Raw genomic sequence first — 15,998 nt, forward strand, 5'->3', positions numbered from 1 at the left:
TGTACAGCACACTAAGGACAAAGATCCTACATGAGGAGTAAGTGCACAGTGACTCCTGTTGTTGACTTAATAAATTGACACTCCTGTTTATGGCATCAGTAATCAACCTAGGCTCTTGTCATGAGCTGCCAAGGATATGGAAGCCCCCTGAGTTCACTGACTCTGATCATTTTTAGACAAGGCCATGGTCAAAGTGGAAGTTCTTTCCTCCCTTCAGAGAAAGGTACCTCCTTCTTTGATGACCCGTTCTTTCCACTGGGATCTCACTCGCGGAGATCTTTCATTTCGTTTTTTTTTTTTTTTTTTTTCCCCAGAGTGTCTTGGCTTTCCATGCCTGAAATAGTCTCATGGGCTTTTCAGCCGGATCCGCATGCCTTAAGGGCTGCTTTTATTTAATAAATATAAATTTCATAAGAACACCTTTTGGATTATAGCAGTTCTTCCCCCCAGACCTGCCCTCCTACCCCCAAACCATCCCACCTCCTACTTCCTCTTCCATCCCGTTCTTCATTAAGCCTTATTTTTAATTATCTTTATATACAGAAGATTTCAACAGTTTGCACCCACACAGACACACAAAGTATAAAGTATTGTTTGAAGACTAGTTTTACCATTAATTCTCACAGTAAACACATTAAGGACAGAGGTCCTACATGGGGAGTAAGTGCACAGTGACTCCTGTTGTTGATTTAACAATTGACACTCTTATATTGCATTTTTAAAAATATTTATTTATTTATTTGAAAGGCAGAGTTACAGCAAGGCAGAGGCAGAGAGAGAGATCTTCCATCCACTGGTTCACTCCCCAGACAGCCACAACAGCCAGAGCTGGGATGATCTGAAGCCCGGGAATTTCTTATGGGTCTCCTATGCAGGTACAGGGACTCAAGGACTTGGGCCTCCTTCTATTGCTTTCCCAGGCCATAGCAGAGAGTTGGATTGGAAGTGGAGCAGCTGGGTCTTGAATCGGCACCCATATGGGATGCTGGCACTGCAGGTCGTGGCCTTTTCCATTATGCCACAGCGCCGGCCCCCTTATTGTGTTTTTAAAAGATCGTTTTTCCAGATGTAGAATTCTGGGTCAGCAATCTGGCATCTACTGTTTTTTTGCTAAGTCTTCCATTATTAATATTTTTTACTTCTTATGTGTCATGTGTTGGCATTATCTTTCTGCTTTCAAGGTTTTTTTCTTTATATTTGATTTTCAGAAATTTGAAGATGATATAGCTGTGTGTAGATTAGTTTGTGTTTTTCTTCTTTGGGCCTCTTTGAGCTTTTTGATTCTGTAGTACTACTACTGCTATTTTTCTTCCCCTTCTTCCTTTAATTGTCTCCCTTCTTCCCTTATTAATATTTAGGAATTTTTTCATTATTATTTTTTCAAAAAATTTTTTGTTTGTTTTCTCCATCTCCTTTCTTATTGGGGTTTTAGTTACACATTGCTTGACTATTTGATACACTCTTCTGGGTCTCTGAGACTTTCTTCATTTTCCTTCAGTCTGTTTTTTCTCTTTCTGAAAATGGAAATTTCTAATGATCTAGCTTCAAATTTACTATTTTTTCTGCTATCTCCACTGTTTTCTTGAGTCTACCTAGTGATTTTAGTGATTGTTTTTTTTTTAGTTCACAGTATTTCCATTTGGCTCTTTTTCATAGTTAAATTTTTCTGTTGAGATTCCCTTTTTATTTATCCACTAGCTTATTTTGGGATGAGTGTTTGGCTTAGCAATTTAGACATTGATTGGGACATCTGCATCCTATATCCATGTGCCTGGGTTCAAGTCCTGGCTCCTAACTCCAGTGCTAATGTACACTTTGGGAGGCAGAACTTTATGTGTCAAGTATTTGGATCCCTGCCACTCTTGTGGGAGACCTAGATTGAGTCTTGGCTCCTATCTTTGATCTGCTCCACCTCTGACTATTGCAGGCATTTGAGAGTGAAGCAGCATATAAAAGTGTTCTGTTTGTGTTCCTCCCTCTTGGTCTCTCAAATAAATAAATAAAAATTTAAAAATAGCATACTTTCTTGAAATTTTTTGAATATGTGTTCTTATAGCTTTTGAGCATATTTATGCTATTTTGAAGTCATTTTTGAAATGCAACATCTAAGCCCATTTGGGTCAGTTTTCATTGACAATTTTTGTTTAATCTGACTATGCTAAATACTTTCTTGCTTCTTTTTGTGTCTAGTTATTTTTGGTTTTGAATTGGACATGTGCTGTATTTTATGCTGTAAATTTCAAATTGCTATCACAATCTCAAGTTCAACTGCCTGAAACTTCAATCCAGTAGACTATTGCTTTCTACCCTTTGAGCTGTGTGTAACTCTGGGACATACTTACTGAACGGTATAACAAACACAAAGCAGCTTTGTCTTTTAGGATTAAAACACTTTCTAGTTTTTGCCTAACATTTTGCCAGGCTCTGAGTGTTTTCCATATTTTGCATGATTAAGCTATTAGTTATGGACTGGAGCACAATTTATACTCATAATTTGTGTCTCAATCTTTCTGTGGGGCCTTAACTCTCAGAGTTTCCTTCTTTAATCTGCAGCTGCTCTGATTTTTGAAGTCTTGACATGTAATCACCTTGAAGTAATAAGGGAATAGTTTGCTGCTGCAAGAGCTGAGGGGCTTGGTGAGCACCTCCAGGCAAAACAAAATTCATAGTTTTTACATTATTCAGTAATAGTTTTGTATAAGTAAATTTCTACTTGCATTTTGTTATTTTTCCAATATTGTTTTTAATACTTTAGTCCAGTTTTTATATTGTTTTCTGTTGGAGGAATGACTCAACCTCTTTAACTTACTGTTACCAGATGCTCCTGATAGTTCTTTCAAAATTACAAAAGTAATATATGCACATGGCAAAAATGTAAGGAAAACTGAATAGTATAAAATAAAATAATCTACCAACAGACCTGTAAATCACACTTAGTTGTTTGTTATAAAAATAAGTAAACAGGGGCCAGCTCTATGGTGTAATGGGTAAAGCTGCCACCTGTGATGCTGGCATCCCGTGTGGGTGCCGGTTTGTGTCCTGGCTTCTCCACTTCCGATCCAGCTCCCTGGTAATGGCCTGGACAAAGCAGCAGAAGAGTCACCAATGTGGTAGACCCAGATGAAACTCCTGGCTCCTGGCTTTGGCCTGATCCAGCTGTGGCCATTGCAGCCACCTGGTGATTGAACCAGTGCATGGAAAATCTCTCTGTCTGTCTCTAACTCTGACTTTCAAAATAAATAATTAAATATTTTAAAAAATAGTAACAGAGTGTTCTAAATATTTATAGTGAATTATTTTAATAAAAATGCATACCTATCCAGGTAGATAAATACTTGTATATAAGAAAAGGTGGCAGGCTGAATTTGGCCTGTCAGTCTTGTTTTTCTGAACTCTCCTAAAGAAAGCCATTTCTTTTATGGTGAATGACTGGCAATGAGAACTGGCATTTCTCAGTATCAGGGATTATTCCAACCAACAGTTTTTCATTTGTGATAAGGAAAGTGTTACTACCATCAACATTTTATTTTGAAATAAACTTTGGAATTCAATCTGTCTGATCCTAATGCTCACCAAATATAATTTGTGTTTTCTGACTACTTTCAAGATTATGTCTCCTTAAATTTAGATTTTGGAATTTTGTTATGTATTAGGTATGTTTTCTTTGAACATATCTTACTTGGGGTTTGCTGAGCTTTTTGAATATGTAATATATGGCTTTCACAAAATTTGGGAAGTTCAAAGTCATTATTTCTTCAGGTATTTTCTCTATACCACTCTGTTTTCTCTTTGTAAGTATCTGATAATAATGAGCAAATATCACATCTTACATTGTTCTCCTACAAGTATCTGTGATCTGTTCTTTTTTTCAGATTTTTATTACCATGTGTAGAATGTGTTCTTCCCTTTTAAAATATTGTAATTCTATTTTTCCATGAAATTTTTAAGACGTAGACTCATATCTGTTTGCCTCAGAAAGCTGTGACCTCCTGAATAGTCAAGACTTGTTTTTAAAAAGTTTATTTATTTTTATGTATTTGAAAGGCAGAACAACAGAGAGGGAGGGAGAGAAGGAGTAGAAAGAGAGACAGAGACAGAGATTGATTTTCCATCTACTGGTTCACTAGTCAAATGCCTACAAACAGCTGGGTCTGGGCCAGGCTGAATGAAGCCAGGAGCCAGGAACTTCAATTGTGTTTCCTACATGGTGGTGGGGACCCAAGTACTTGAGAAATTACGTGATACCTCCCCGGGTACACATTAGCTGGAAGCTGGATTGGAAGTAGATATAAAACTTGATGCTGGGCAGTCTCAATCCTAGGCACTTGGGTGCTAGTATCCTAAGTGGCAGCTCATCCTAGTGTGCTACAACATGCTCCCCTAGAATGGGTAATTTCTGTTGATTTGGATCAAACTCACTGCTTTTTATTTATTTATTTTTTTATCATCTGTATATTGCTATGGAGCCCATCCATTGGATTTTGAATTTTAAAATTTGAGATTTTTTTGGTTCCCAGATTTCCATTTTTACAAGAATTTTTACTTCTTTCCTAAAAACTTTTCTATTAAATGTAAACATGTTGGCTGGCGCCGCGGCTCAATAGGCTAATCCTCCGCCTTGTGGCGCTGGCACACTGGGTTGTAGTTCCGGTCAGGGCGTCGGATTCTGTCCCGGTTGCCCCTCTTCCAGGCCAGCTCTCTGCTGTGACCCAGGAGTGCAGTGGAGGATGGCCCAAGTGCTTGGGCCCTGCACCTGCATGGGAGACCAGGAGAAGCTTCTGGCTCCTGGCTTTGGATCAGCACAGTGTGCTGGCTGCAGCGGCCATTGGAGGGTGAAACAACAGTAAAGGAAAACTTTTCTCTCTGTCTCTCTCTCACTGTCCACTCTGCCTGTCCAAAAAAAAAAAAAAAAAAAAAAAGTAAACAATTTACCTTATATAATAGTTTTACTCTGCTTTAAATCCCTTTTTTGACAGTTTTAACACTAGATCATTTTTTCCCATGGCAAATTGTCAAATTTCTTTATTTGCAGATGGAGTAATTTGGGAATTTGGGGTTATTTCTAGATACTTTGAACATAATGTTTTGAGCCTTTGTTTCTATTAAAATCCTCTGGAGAAAATTGTTATTGTTGTTGTTGTTATTATTATTATTATTACTATTAAGTTTTAGGTAGTAAGCAATCACCTGGTTAGGTTCAGATCATAAGTACTATCTCATCATCAGTGGACAATATTTCCAGCCTCAGTTCTGAGTTTCCTAAGCTGCTTTGGTTTTGTCCCACGTATAATGCCACTCATGGGCCTCAGGTGATGGCTTTAGTTGTAGTTTTGCTCTCAAATCTATTGCTTTGTTGGTTAGGCCTGACCTGTGTGTGTGCCATTTAGGGGTGAGTGCTATACTTGTACCTGCTCAAACACAGATTTAATTAGGAGATCTCTTCTTTTTGATGTTATCCCCGTAGCTTATTGGGCTGTTTCTCTTGGTCCTCTGGTCAGAAACAAAATGTATTTGCTTTGGAATTTTGAGTGTTTGTATTGCTGTCACAGCTGGTGTCCCTCAAGGGAAGTATATTTGTAGGACAATGTGGCTAGAGAAAAGGGAATAAAAAAATGATTTTTTCTGCCTCTGTTTTGGCTGCCTCTAAGCTCATTTTCCCTGTCTGTTTTGGTTAGAAAACAATTTATTTTCCAGTTTTAACTAACTTTGCTGTTGCTGCTTCATCTTGTACATAGGGTCTACTCTTAGGGGCAGAGTTAAGAGAATATAAGATCACAGAAACCCTGATAACAAGGAATTCATTTCCTCCACATTCACTGGCTCCTTTGGGCTACTTTTCCCTGTTTTCTGGCTAAAATGATAGGGTTTCTTTCAGAAGTGTTTCTTGTGCTACAGCTCTTGCAGCACAGGGCCCCTGAAGTTATGAATAGGAATTAGGGAGCTAAGAAAGGGTTAGGCTGTAGGCAGCTGCCTGGAGAAAAGAGCGAAAATGGTTTGTGAACTGGACAAAGATCTTGCTGCTGTTGCTGTGCTAATAGGTTTGTGCATTTTGAGGACATGACAAGTAGATAGCGAATGCTCAGTTTTGCTGTTTTTCACATTTTATATTTTTTATCATCATAAAGAATAGCAGCTGTTACTTAAAAGTATCAGCATTTAATTTTTTTTGTGGTGAGGACTAACAACTGGGAAATGAAGTTTTATATGTTATTTCTGAATACTTTTGCTAAGTTATCTTCTTGAAGTAATATATGTTTTCTGTTTCTCTGGTTGCCCTGTCAAGAATTTCAGCATTAAGTAAGAGGCCAGATAGCCCAATGTGACAGTTCTTTTGGCTTTTTAAATAGTGCATTTTTAATTGCCAGTGCTGTCTGCTGTCTAGTTTTAAAGCCAGATTTGGAATTTTCCATTTCCCTTTGAGACATGAAAGTATCATTTATTGAGCATTTATAATATTCCTTGAGTTTATATATCATGTTTATTCTTATTTGTTGATGAAAAAGTTAAGCTCAAAGAAGTGAAGTTACCTGTTTAAAGTCACAGTTCATGCAAATGATAAGGATAGAATTTGAACTAGGCAGTCTGTTTCTAAATCAGATCTCTTAATCTCTAGTGTTAAATTTTGTATAAGGTGCTGGGAAAATGTAAATAAAAGATGTCATTTATGCCCCCCAAACCTCCCTGTTTAATTGGAGAACTAGAAAAATAAAGCAGTAATCATAGGAGAGTAATAAGTGCTGATTCTTTCATCTAGATTGCTTTTTTTAGATTCATATCTGTGATTTATTCTTTTTTTGTTTTTTCACTAATCCATTCCATATTTTGTATTTGAAAAGTTAAAATTGGTATTTCCTAAAGCATCTATTCACTTTAACAATTGCTATCCTAAACTAAAGTCAGTATTTTACATCCATTTGTCTCTTTGTAGTTTTCACATACATTAACACCTGCATTGACTGCTTCAGACAGTTTGATATTAAGTATATCTTTTTACAGATATTAGTGCTTGGGGAGTCTAAATGATCTAAGATTGCCTCAGTAGCAAATTATGGAAATCAAGTAACTAGAAATCTAGTATCTAATCTGAAATATCTGCTAAATACAACCATTTTTGCATTTATTTTTATATGCTAAGTTGACCTACTGGATTCTTTCTGTATGATAATGTTTAAATGGTTAAATGTATTATAAGAAAATGCCTCACTGGTATTATAAAAATACTGCATTTAAAAGTAATGGTATATTAAATGTAGATTTCTGCTTGTTAACTTTTACTTACCATTTGTTGCTTTAGTGAATTAAAAATATTGAACTGTAATAGCAACACGTCTTTTTGTTGAATTTTGATTATTTTTTACTTTAGAAGCTACTCAAAGTATCATTGTTTATAACATTTTTCACTATTCAAAAATTTTAAGCATTTAATCTTCTTTAAAGATTTTTTTTTTCATTTTATTAGAAAGGGAGAGAGAGAGAGAGAGAGGAGAAAGAGAGACAGACAGACAGAAAGAGAAAGAGATATCTGGTATCTGATTTACTCCCCAAATGCCTGTAACAGCCAGAGTTGAGCCGGGTGGAAACCAGGATCCTGGAACTCAGCCTGGGTGTCCCCTGTTAGTAGCAGGGACCCAAGTACTTGAGCCATTGCCTGCTGCCTTCCAGGGAGTGCATTATCAGAGGCTGGATCAGAAGTGGAGGCAGGACTCAAAACCCAGGCACTGTGATATGGGATGCTGATGTTCCAATTGGCATCTTTACCTCTGTGCCAAATGCCTGTTCCCATTTGTTTTCTTTTAATGTTTTATTATTACTAAACAATATATAGTAGTTCCTTGTTATCCTGAAGCTTTGCTTTTTGCTGTTTCAATTACTCACAGTCAACTGTGGTCTGAAAATATCCAATGAAAAATTTCAGAAATAATAAATTCTGAAGTTTGAATTATGTAATGTCTTATTGATGAAAGCTCTTGCTGTCCTGTTCTGTCTATCCTAGGGTGGGAATCATACCTTTCTTAAGCATGTTTATCCTCTATATGCCACTTTCCCATTACTCATTTTGTAGTGTCTCAGGTATAAGATTAACTATCGTGGTATTGCAGTGTTTACATTAAAGTAACCCTGGTGTACTGGCCTAATGCTCCATCACAGTGCTTACTGCTTAATCTCATCATTCAGGCATTGTGTCATCTCATGTCATCACATAAAGAAGAGTGAATTCAGCACAATAAGACATTTTGAGAGAAGGAGACTGCATTCACATACACTTTAATACATGATAGTGTTAAAATTTTCTGTTTTATTTTTGTTATTTTTGTGCCTAATTTATAAATTAAATTTTGTCATAGACAAATATGTATAGGAAAATAATAGTATATATGATTAGTATTAGCATTGGTTTCAGATACCTATTAGGGATGTATTCCCCTTTAGGCATGTTATGGGTTAGAAAGCAAAGATAAAAGAAAATCACTGAGAAATTATTTATTATCACCTCAGTATATCAATATATCTGTCCAGATCTTTCTGATTTATGCATCCCCTAATCCCCCAATGAATAAGACAACAAACTTTGCATTTATTAGATCTAAGTTCTATGTCTCTTAAGCTTCTTTTATCAAATGCTGTTTTTAAAAGCAATCTCTCTTGATAACTTACTTATAAACAAGGGCATACGAGCATTTTCCTCTCTTGCCACTGAAATAGAAAACTTGGAATGAATGTTTTTACTGTTAATCATTTAAAATGGAATACAAACATCTCAGGGGTAGCAAAATTTCAATCAAGAATTTGTTGTTGGTAAATTTACAATTGCTGGGAATTAGTCCTGTGTCTCATTGTTTTTGACACTTTGTTAGTAGTTGTTTAGGTACAAGTAAATTAAAAGCATTTCTCTAGTAGACATCAAAAGAAAGCTTCACACCCCAGTGCTTTCCTATGGAAACAAAGGAGGCTTAGCTAAATTGACAGAGTACTATTAGAATGAGACTTCTTTAAAAATGTTTGTGAGAAGAGCTGATGAAAATAAATCAATTTAGTTGGAAACAAAAGATTGAATTTTGGTTTTTTTGCTCAATTGAAAAAAAAAACAAAAATTTGATCTGCAGATTGCCTCAGGTTTTTGAGACATAGAGAGGAAAGGAATTTGATGTGGTTTTGAGAAATTGTTTCATACTTTATCCCAGATGCTTTTTGTCTCAACCTTTCCCCTCTTTGTCCTCAGATATATACAGTAACTAGCCTGTCCTACATGACTACCATTATAGGTCACATCCCTGAATTAAGTAAGTTTAAAAACAAAACAGGAAGATGGAAAATATAATTTAATATACATATGATTAAGAATAGGATAAACTGCAAGTAAATCATGGATGAGTATTTTTTCCTGTAATAAAATTTCTTTAAATAAATAATTTTTAGTAAAAAAATCTATCATAAAAATTATGAACTTATAATTTTTTGTTTAGCTATATTAGTAACCTCTCCCTCTCCCTAATAATAACCTATCCAATTGCTCAGTGAATTATGGATTGGAGTTATAGTCACACTCTACAGTATTCACAAAACTTAGCACTTTGCTCTAAAAGCTTTTTTCTTTTCTTTCTTTTTTTTTTTTGGACAGGCAGAGTGGACAGTGAGAGAGAGAAAGACAGAGAGAAAGGTCTTCCTTTGCCATTGGTTCACCCTCCAATGGCTGCCACGGCTTGCGCACTGCGGCCGGCACACCTTGCTGATCCGATGGCAGGAGCCAGGTACTTCTCCTGGTCTCCCATGGGGTGCAGGGCCCAAGTACTTGGGCCATCCTCCACTGCACTCCCTGGCCACAGCAGAGAGCTGGCCTGGAAGAGGGGTAACCGGGACAGAATCCGGCGCCCCGACTGGGACTAGAACCCGGTGTGCCGGCGCCACAAGGTGAAGGATTAGCCTAGTGAGCCGCGGCGCCGGCCTTTTTTATTTTCTAACAGCATTTAGACACCAAGACATCTACCTCTAACCTGTGTGTGTGTGTGCCCGTGTGTGCACTTAATGTTTTTATGTGAAAGAATGTTTTGAAGATTGGTGATATCACATTTAATATTAGGTTCCAGTCCTGGCTTCACAACCCCATATTCCTGCTAATTTTATACTTTGGGGGACAGCAGGAACTAGATCTAGTATTTGAGTTCTTGTCATCCACATGGGAGACCCATATTTAGTTTCTGGTTCCTAGCTTTGGCCTGTCCCCACCCTGGCTATCACAGTCATTTGGGAAATGAAACAGCAGTTGGTTTTTAAATTTAAAAACAGCCCCATGTTTTTTAAATTTAAAATTTTCTGATGTTTTTATTTCATATGCTAATTAATTTTTATTTATATTTAATCCATTAATTTGAAAGGTGGTGACAGAGAGGGAGGGAGGGAGGGAGAGAGCTTGAGATCAATCTTCTATACACTGGTTCATTCCCCATATGGCTACAATGACTAGTCCTGGGCCAGCTCGAAGCCAGGAGCTCAAAACTATCCAGATCTCTCATATGGTTTTCAGGGGCTCAAGTACTTGAGTCATCAGCTGCTTTCCCAGATACATTAACAGGGAGCTGCATTAGAAGTGGAGTAGTCAAAACTTGAACCTGCACTACAATATGGGGTGTTAGTGTCTCAAGTAGCAGCTTAATCCTGCTCTGACACAATGGCACCCATATACAAATTCTTAAAATTTATGTTATGGCCGGCGCCACCATAGCTCAATAGGCTAATCCTCCACCTGCGGCGCCGGCACACTGGGTTCTAGTCCCAGTCGGGGCACTGGATTCTGTCCCGGTTGCTCCTCTTCCAGTCCAGTTCTCTGCTGTGACCTGGGAGTGCAGTGGAGGATGGCCCAAGTGCTTGGGCCCTGCACCCGCACGGGAGACCAGGAGAAGCACCTGGCTCCTGGCTTCGGATCAGCGCGGTACGCCAGCCGTAGCAGCCATTGAGGAGTGAACCAAAGGGAAAAAGGAAGACCTTTCTCTCTGTCTGTCTCTCTCACTGTCCACTCTGCCTGTCAAAAAAAAAAAAAAAGAAAAAAAAGAAAAAATTCTGTTAGTAGAGCATCCCTTTTTTTTAAACTTTAATTTAATGAATATAAATTTCCAAAGTACAGCTTATGGATTACAATGGCTTTCCCCCCCATAACTTCCCTCCCGCCCTCAACCCTCCCCTTTCCCGCTCCCTCTCCCCTTCCATTCACATCAAGATTCATTTTCATTTCTCTTTATATACAGAAGATCAGTTTAGCATACATTAAGTAAAGATTTCAATAGTTTGCACCCACATAGAAACACAAAGTGAAAAATACTGTTTGAGTACTAGTTATAGCATTAAATCACAATGTACAGCACATTAAGGGCAGAGATCCTACATGAGGAGTAAGTGCACAGTGACTCCTGTTGTTGACTTAACAAATTGACACTCTTGTTTATGGCATCATAATCTCCTTAGGCTCCAGTCATAAGTTTCCAAGGCTATGGAAGCCTTTTGAGTTCACCGACTCTTATCATATTTAGACAAGGTCATAGTCAATGTGGAAGTTCTCTCCTCCCTTCAGAGAAAGGTACCTCCTTCTTTGATGACCTGTTCTTTCCACTGGGATCTCACTCGCAGAGATCTTTCATTTAGGTCATTTGTTTTTTTGCCAGAGTGTCTTGGCTTTCCATGCCTGAAATACTCTCATGGGCTTTTCAGCTGGATCTGAATGCCTTAAGGGCAGACCCATAGAATGGCAGATGTCCTAAACAGCACTCTGGCCTATGAATCAGCCCTTAAGGCATGGGTATCCGGCTGAAAAGCCCATGAGAGTATTTCAGGCATGGAAAGCCAAGACATTCTGGCAAAAACAAACAAACAAAAAACCAAAATGAAACATCTCCGCGAGTGATATCCCAGTGGAAAGAACAGGTCATCAAAGAAGGAGGTACCTTTCTCTGAAGGGAGGAGAGAACTTCCACTCTGACTACTTCCCCTCCCCCCTTCCCTTCCAAGATTGATTTATTTATTTGAAATGCAGAGTTGTAGAGAGGCAGAGAGAGAGAGAGGTTTTCCATCTGCTGGTTCACTCCCCTGATGGTTGCAGTGGCTGGAGCTGTGCCAATCCGGAGCCAGGAGCCAGGAGCTTCTTCTGGGTCTCCCACTTGGATCCAGTAGTGCAAGGACTTGGGCCATCTTCTACTGCTTTCCCAGGCAAAGCAAAGAGCTGGATTGAAAGTTGGCACTGCAGGCAGCAGCTTTGCTGGTTACACCACAGAGCCGGCCCCCATTTTTTCTTTTGTTGCTTGTGCTTTTTATGTTATATTTAGGAATGCATTGCCAAATCCAGGGCCATAAAGCTTTCCCTTATATTTTCTTCTCAGTTGTTTTATAAAAATTTAGCTCTTAAGTTTAGTTATTTGATAGATATTGAGTTAATTTTTATATATGTAGAAGGTAAAGGTTGGTTATTTTATAGAATATCCATTTTTACCAATATCATTTATTAAAAATATTATCCTTTCCCCATTAAATAGTCTTCTTACCCTTCTTGAACATTATTTCAGCAGGGGGCCGGCATTGTGGTACAGTGGGTTTAGCCACCTGCAGTACTGGCATCACATATGGGCAGCAGTTTGATTCCCGGCTGCTCTACTTCCAATACAGCTCCCTGGGAATGTGTCTGGGAAAAACAACAGAAGATGGCCCACGTACTTGGGTCCCTGCACTCACATGAGAAACATTGAAGAACCTCCTGGCTCCCGGCTTTTGCCTGGTCGTGTCCTGCCCTGCCCTTTTGCCATTTGGGAAGTGAACCAGTGGATGGGAGAGCTTTCTCTCTCTCTCTCTCTCTGTTTCTCCATCTCTCTCTCTCTCTCTGTAACTATCCCTTTCAAATAAATAAAATAAATCTTAAGAAAAAGAAAATTATTTGACCATAGGGTTTGCTATTCAATTCCATTAGCTTATATGTTTGTCTTCATGATAGTACCAAATTGTCTTGATTATTGTAGGCTTCTTATATCGGAAAGTATTTTGAATCAGGAAATGTGAGTCATCTAACTTTATTCTTTTTTTAAAGATTGTTTGCCTATTTGAAGTCTGTTTAGGTTCCATATGAAGTTTAGGATGGGTCATTCTTTTTCTGTCACTGTCATTGAGATTTTTATTGAAATTTCATTGAATATCTGGAGCATTTTGAGGGTAGTATTGCTATTTTAATAAGTCTTACAAATTATACGTACAGGATGTTTTTCCATTTATTTGTTATCTTCTTTGATTTTTTCAGCAATAGTTTATTGTTTTCAGTGTCCAAATGTATCACGGCCTTGTTTAAGTTTTTCCTTAGTTCTTAATTCTTTCTGATGATATTGTAAGTGGAATTGTCATCTTAAACTCCTTTTCTGTCTGTGTTTTGTTACTATACATTACTTTTCTGATTGTTCTTTGTCACTACCTGTTACTATTTAGAGTGTTATTTGATACTTAACATTTTAAATTACTTTGGCTTCTGTCAGTATAGCTCTAAAACAAGTGATTTGAAAGGATTTCAAATGGAAACTAAAATTTAGCACAATTTCTGAGTTGAATCCAAATATTGAATTTTAATATAATTTTTGTTTATCAAATTAATGCTCGATCAGCTCTTGTCCTGACGGTTGATGTACAATGTAATACTTTATCCATTTTAGTATTTTTTTTTGATCTAGTACTATTGGTTGAACTCTGTAATTAACACACAATTATTCTTAGGTGTTTAAATTTAACTGAAAAGTGATCCCTGTTAGGAATTTGTAAAACATCATGCTGAGTGAAATAAGCCAGTCCCAAAGGGACAAATATCATATGTTCTCCCTGATTGGTGACAACTGACTGAGCACCAAAAAGGAAACCTGTTAAAGTGAAATGAACACTATGAGAAAATGTGACTTGATCAGCCCTTGCCCTGACTGTTGATGAACAACTTAATACGTTATCCCTCTTAGTATTTTTTTTTGTTTGTTCTACTTAATACATTTGGTTGAATACTGTAATCAATAAACAGTTATTCTCAAGTGTTGAAACTTAACTGAAAAGTGATCGCTGTTAAATATAAGAGTGGGAATAAGAGAGGGAAGAGATGTGCAATTTGGGACATGCTCAAGCTGACTTGCCCCAAACGGTAGAGTTAGAAACATACCAGGGGATTCCAATTCATCAAGGTGGCATGTACCAATGCCATCTCACTAGTCCCGGTGATCAATTTCTGTTCACAATTGATCATAATGATAGGACTAAGAGCCAAAGGGATCACATAAACAAGACTAGTGTCTGCAAATACTAGCTGATAGAATAAAAAAGGGACAGAACGATCCATCATGGGAAGCGAAATACACAGCAAACCCATAGAATGGCAGATGTCCTAAACAGCACTCTGGCCTCAGAATCAGCCCTTAAGGCACGTGGATCTGGCTGAAAAGCCCATGAGAGTATTTCAGGATGGAAAGCCAAGACACTCTGGCAAAAAACAAACAAACAAACAAACAAACAAAAAGACCTAAATGAAAGATCTCCACGAGTGAGATCCCAGCGGAAAGAACAGATCGTCAAAGAAGGAGGTACCTTTCTCTGAAGGGAGGAGAGAACTTCCACTCTGACTACGACCTTGTCTAAATATGATCAGAGTTGGTGAACTTCCATAACCTTGGCAGCTCATGACAAGATCCTAGGGTGATTACTGATGCCATAAACAAGAGTGTCAATTTGTTAAGTCAACAACAGGAGTCACTGTGCACTTACTCCTCATGTAGGATCTCTGCCCTTAATGTGCTGTACATTGTGATTTAATGCTATAACTAGTACTCAAACAGTATTTTTCACTTTGTGTTTCTATGTGGGTGCAAACTATTGAAATCTTTACTTAATGTATGCTAAACTGATCTTCTGTATATAAAGAGAAATGAAAATGAATCTTGATGTGAATGGAAGGGGAGAGGGAGCGGGAAAGGGGAGGGTTGAGGGCGGGAGGGAAGTTATGGGGGGGAAGCCATTGTAATTCATAAGCTGTACTTTGGAAATTTATATTCATTAAATAAAAGTAAAAAAAAAAATCATGCTCACATTTACTTAAGTGAAATTATTTGAAATTATAGACCTGGAAGAATCATAGACTATCAAAATAGCCTCCTGAACTAATTCAGTTTGATCTTTTGTTAGAATTAAAAGATTGTAAATTGAAATTTCTTTGATAGAATTTAGAGCTTCTGGTTCTTATTGTGCCTTACTTCTCTAGATGTTGTTGGGTATATAATAGTATTGGATGTTTGTACATTTTTGGGTTTGGATATGTAGTTGAGTTCAGATTATAGTTTATACATCTTTCTTTTTTTTAATTTGCAGGCTACAGAAACACTATTTAGAATGGGTGTAGCAAGAGGAACCATCACATCATTAAGAAATGGAGAAGTAAGATGAAAATTTTTATGTAATTGTTAGTTGATAATTCATAGTTCTCAATATTTAAAGTATAAAATATAGTGAATTCTATGATGTTTTTATTACAAATGGAGAAATATTTGGTCTGTGTAATATTGAATGCACCTGACATCTGAATCTATTTTAGGTCACAGGCGTATTTGAACCAAATTTTAAGTTGGAAATAGACTGTTTTTAAATCTTTAGTTGCCAATTCTTTTTACTCTTAAGCACAAATAGCATTTTATTAATAACTCTGCAAATATATATATATTTAGTGAATATTATCTTTTATCTTTTGTTTCTATTTTGTGATATATAGAACTGATAATTATTTCTTAGGTTAAAACAATTTGATATGTTGATATTTATCATAGGAGCAGGAAAGAAAAGGAGAAAGAATGAATTTTGCCTGCTTTTTCCTGTTATTGAGGCTTAATTAAGATGTAGATTCTAGGGGTAGGTGTTGTGGAGTAGCCAGTTAAGCTGTGCCTTGGAATGCCTGTATCCTATATTGGCAATGTCTGGTTCAAGTTGTGCAACTCTGCTTCTGATCTAGCTTA

At 37.3% G+C, this 15,998-nt stretch overlaps 1 protein-coding gene across 10 annotated transcripts in view; it reads left to right on the forward strand.

Annotated features, from left to right (window-relative positions):
- Positions 1 to 15,998, forward strand: part of TMEM135 (transmembrane protein 135) — a 290,564-nt gene that overhangs the window by 106,808 nt on the left and 167,758 nt on the right. For 7 of the 10 annotated variants that reach the window (XM_002708646.6, XM_089332368.1, XM_089332374.1 and 4 more), the window contains one exon: positions 15,361 to 15,426. The exons of the other annotated variants lie outside the window; for them this stretch is intronic. In XM_002708646.6, the coding sequence (XP_002708692.1) occupies positions 15,361 to 15,426 (66 nt within the window). The remainder of the gene's footprint in view (positions 1 to 15,360; positions 15,427 to 15,998) is intronic. 10 annotated transcript variants of the gene reach the window in all.

This window comes from Oryctolagus cuniculus, chromosome 1 (genome assembly GCF_051225735.1).
Source record: "Oryctolagus cuniculus isolate XC-2025 breed Fujian yellow rabbit chromosome 1, ASM5122573v1, whole genome shotgun sequence".
Taxonomy (NCBI): domain Eukaryota; kingdom Metazoa; phylum Chordata; class Mammalia; order Lagomorpha; family Leporidae; genus Oryctolagus; species Oryctolagus cuniculus.